General features: G+C 34.1%; 1 protein-coding gene and 1 long non-coding RNA gene across 2 annotated transcripts; one reads left to right on the forward strand and one right to left on the reverse strand.

Annotated features, from left to right (window-relative positions):
* Window positions 1-998: 998 nt before the first annotated feature.
* LOC105571237 lies at window positions 999-2,276 on the reverse strand. The gene has a single exon (XM_012028705.1). It carries the CDS (start codon window positions 2,151-2,153, stop codon window positions 1,359-1,361), a length of 795 nt encoding a protein of 264 aa, XP_011884095.1. The 5' UTR covers window positions 2,154-2,276; the 3' UTR covers window positions 999-1,358.
* Window positions 2,277-2,379: 103 nt separating this feature from the next.
* LOC105571238 lies at window positions 2,380-3,753 on the forward strand. The gene is made up of 2 exons (XR_001009624.1): window positions 2,380-2,422; window positions 2,762-3,753. It is a non-coding gene; the product is annotated as an uncharacterized LOC105571238 (long non-coding RNA).
* The last annotated feature ends 1,129 nt before the right edge of the window (window positions 3,754-4,882 follow it).

Here is a 4,882-nt window from a genome sequence, read left to right on the forward strand (position 1 = left end):
CTCAGCGAAACAAAATAATTAGTAATATTATATGACTAGCATATGATAAAAATTGACCAGACATATGTGACTTAATAAAATTGAAATTAAAAATATATATCTGTATGTTAAGATAAACAATATAATAAATAAATACATGTTTAAAAATAAAAAATTTAAATAAAAAAATTAATCTTTTTTAAATATAAATTTTGTGCATTATGAAGATCCAAATGTCTTGAATCAACTTCAAAATTCATGCAATTAATATCCTCAGACTGAAAATATGATCTAACTCTACAAATAGCTGAAATGGTATCATTGGATAATTTATTTCGTTTCTTATTCTTGACGTCAGTTACAATTGAAAATATTCGTTCCGCTTCAGCATTAGAATGTGGTAAAGACAAAACTGCTTCTACTAAGAATTCTAAATTTGGAAACATTTTCTCGTCATTAATTTCATCTTTAAAACTTAATATTTTTTTCCACATTGCATCAACTTCAAGACATGTTAATTCTTCTTTTTCTGAATTATTAAAAATTGATGGTAAAATTCGCCACTCTATTGGTAATTTTGTAATATTAATATTTTCTAAAGTTATATGGTTGGCAATATTTGATAAATCTTTAAATTTATTTCTATTCTCGTGATAAAGTGCAACTTTTCCTTCTAGAAAATTTAATTGCTCAAAAAAGTTATCGTTATAGGGTAAGCGTTGTGTCATTTCCTTTAATGTTGTTTTATAAAAATCTAAACATGTTAATTTAATTTGTTGCACAAATTCTACAGAATATCCTAATAAAAAATTTTCACATTCCGGCCCAACATATATATCGGTCAAATTTTTGATGTTTTTTTCATCATCTACATTCGAAGTAGTGATGTTGTTCAATGCCTCAGAAATAATAAAATTTTCAGTTATTAAATTTATTATTATATTACTTTGAGCAAACAATTTGTGTATTAAAATTTTGCGCGATTGAAATAAGCCATTAAATTTATTAAAACAATCCAATGAATATTTTAAAAATAATAAATAAGCTCTAATTGAAGCATCATTTAAAAGTATTAAAATATCTTCAGCAGATTTACATTTATCCTCTACAACTGCTAAAGTAAAATAGCTTTTTAGTACAGTCCAATTATTGAGTAATCGAACTACACATTTATGCAAAACTAACCATCTAGTGTTACACAATTTTAAAATCTTATTTCGTTCAACGTTATAAAAGTCTTGAAACTCTCCTAAAATTGCACATCGTTTTGCACTGCCCGAAATGTAACTGGCAACATTTCTAAATAAAATTTCACAATTTTGCGGTAATTTTGCACATGCTTTACTTGCTATAATCGCGGAGGAATGGCAAATACATTTTTATATTATTAAATTTGGAACTTCAGATTTTAAATGTGAAAAAAAAGAATTATTACGTCCGATCATTACAGAAGCATTATCACATGCCATTCCAATTATATTTTTTATCGGAATTTCTTTTTCTAAGAAAAAAGTTTTAAAAACCTCAAAAATTTTTTTTGCACTACAGTCCACGGCATTTAATGACAATAATTCTAATAATTGTGTTTTTACTCTTTTATCAAATGGTGAAACATATTGGACAAGTATACACATAAGTTTATTATCTGTAATATCCGTACTTTCATCAATCAATACAGAAAATTTTCGTCCTTTCAAAATTTCAACGAGTTTTTCTGTTTCGCGTTTTGCTACTATATCTTTTACAATATTTGTACATTTCAGACGACCCAGTGACAAATCTTGTACAACTTCAGGTTCTATGCAAATGTCTTTTATCAAAGGAATTAGATGATCTACGTTAGTAAAAGCAATATTGTGTTCAGCAAAAAAAGTAGCTAATTTTATTTCCGCGCGTTTTACTTTATCATTATGTGAAAGAGTGCTGACACAATTGACATTATTGAGACTTTGATTTCGACCTTTAATTTCGTTTATATGTTTAGCTGTCTGTGAATGTCTGACTATCTTCGTTTTACAACATGTAATGCTGGTGTTACAAACCATACAAAATGCTTTATTAGGTTCGAAATGGGGAGCTAACCATCCCTTAAAAATTTCTTCATCTAACCACGAATTTCTAAAATGTCTGCTAGTTTCTTTCTTAATGGCTCCTTTAGCGACATTTGGATCCATAATGCACACTTAAATTATAATAACATTAAATAAAATATTTATACCGACTTACCTTACCTTCATATTGGTTATGATCCTCCTCGCTGCGATGTTTCGCCGGCCGTCCCGCAAAACAATAGGTTCCCACTTTCTGAGCATGTCGCCGTTACTGGATTTCACTAGATCTGCACTGCGCATGCCCGAAAAGGGAGCAAATCTAACATCACTGCCGCCGAGACATGAGATCGTTAAAATTCAATGGACGAAACGAGTCCGAGAAACGAAGACTCATCGAGGAGCTGCATGCTCCGGTGAGAAGGAATTTTCCCCGGAGACGTGTGAATGGTTATTGAAAGATGTCGGCGATCGGAAATAAACATGTGGGGAACGGTGTTGTAATTCGGAAACAGTTCTGTATTTCGGAAACAGGTCCGTATTTCGGTAACGGGTCTGTAATTCGGAAACAGGTCTGTATTTCGGAGCTGTTAAAAACATATATCGCATGGTACCCTTTTTGCGCGTATCATTACGTCGACGGTTGTACCGCCGAGACATGAGATCGTTAAAATCTAATGGATGTAACGAGTCCGAGAAACGAAGACTCGTCGTTACATCCATTAGATTTTAACATCGAGGAGCTGCATGCTCCGGTGAGAAAGAATTTTCCACGAAGACGCGTCATAGTTCGAGGATACGATGATCTGTGGCAGGCCGACATCGTAGACATGTATGCATACTCACGTTTCAACAGAGGTTATCACTACATACTCACCGTCGTCGATGTGTTGAGCAAGCATGCTTGGGCTATGCCACTTAAGACTAAAGGTGGAAGGGAGACGGTTAATGCTATCTGTGAGATAAGCTGAGAAGGAAAAAAGAGAACAATAATTAATGGCAGACAATTAATATTCATTGTGAGGTACAAAAATATGGTTATTAACGTAGGTCGGCATTTATGGCTGTTCCTTGAGAAAGGATCGCCGGGGCACCTCGCGCGCATGTATACCATGAATTATTATTGAATGGGAAACGCCGGCAAGATCTTTTGAGTCGGGGACGGGCGGTTATCAGGAGGCACACCAAACGGCTTAGCCATTCCGTTGGGAGCGACGTTAAAATGCCTTCGAAAATAAAATCCCTCATTTCGCAGGTCAGCTTCAAACCGCGTTCTCGAGTACGCGCTCCATTTTCCTTTATGTGTAAGTTCTTACACGTGAGACGCTATCGATTTATCAAAGTTTCGCTGATAAAAATTAATTACGACGATTAAAATGCGCAAAATTAAACTTACAATAATTATATTAATATTCTCCAGCCGAAGACCAGTTTTTGCCGGTTACTTACTTACAAAAAAATAGTATTGAATGAGAAGGCAACTAATATCTACCACAAAACTGTACTAGTACAGTTGAAAACATGGGTAATAATTTGTGGTAGATATTATCACAATGTACTACCCAGGTGTTCGCGCTATTAAAAAAGGTGTCGAAACGATATGTATTACATGTAACTTAGTAGGTGCTAGTATAAACGCGGAACTCTCTGACATCATGCACCTTGATAAGGAAGTCGCCGTCAGCAGCCAGGTTTCGGCGCTTGACCTCATGACTCGTGCCATGGATACGCGCAGCTGTGTGTCTGTGCTAATCAAAGACATCCCGGTGATATCTATTACATGCACGCGCCGCGGACCTCCCCTTCCCCGCATCCTTATGGAACCTGACAGAATGTTGTTGTACAAGGAATAATCACAATAAGCCTAAATTCTTATCAAGCATTAACTAATATTGAAATAAATAAAATTCATTTAAAAATTGGAACACATTGCCACTACTTGAGTGGCGATTGCATTGATTTAGAAGGAAGATGTACATTTTGGGAAAAGATACCGAATGACTTCTGCAAATTTAATCATTATTATATTTTATATGAAGGCATGGTCAATAAGATGGTCAGTGACATAGACGAAAATTACAATTTATTTATTCCCAATCAACACAAGACGTAACATTTGTCTTATCACGAATATCTTTGAGAAATATAATATAAATGGACATTAAAATTGTTGTTACCGCAGCTGTACATTGACACTATTAAAAATGAAAGATTTGCATTTTTTGTGTTTTATGACTTCACCGTTGAAAAAAAGTGGTGGGTTAAATCAGATCTGACATAGAAATAATATCTCAGTCGCTCTACATCAGTTATAAGCACAGGCACGATGAATTATTACGTAAAACGAGCAATATTTTGTAGACAATGCATCGAAGAATTGTTAGTTGGCGAAGAATATTTTATACTTAGAGATAACGTGCGCATACCATAAAAAGTCGCTGTCAGCAGCCAGGTTTCGGCGTTTGATCCCATACCATGAAAAAATAATTGCTTCCTCATAGAGGAAGCTTTGTTTTCATGCGAAAAATTTTTTTCCAGTTTTCAATGCCAATGGGTTTAGAATGTTTTAAAAACTCAAAAAACACAATTTTGCTTCCTTATAGAGGAAGCTTTGTTTCGATGCGAAAAATTTTTTTCCAGTTTTCATTGCCAATGGGTTTAGAATGTTTTAAAAACTCAAAAAAACACATTTTTAAAAAAAAAGTCTGTGCACCTGTATGTGTGTTCGCAAAATTGTTCGCGCTCTCACCTCCGCAATTTTTGAGATATCGCCTTCTACTTTGGCACATTTATTGAGTGTGATTAAGAGATGGCTGGTATTGTATTTGACGATATTCGGTGTAACGGTTCAGTTT

Source organism: Vollenhovia emeryi, unplaced genomic scaffold (genome assembly GCF_000949405.1).
Source record: "Vollenhovia emeryi isolate VEMERY1.0 unplaced genomic scaffold, V.emery_V1.0 DF940984.1, whole genome shotgun sequence".
Lineage (NCBI taxonomy): Eukaryota > Metazoa > Arthropoda > Insecta > Hymenoptera > Formicidae > Vollenhovia > Vollenhovia emeryi.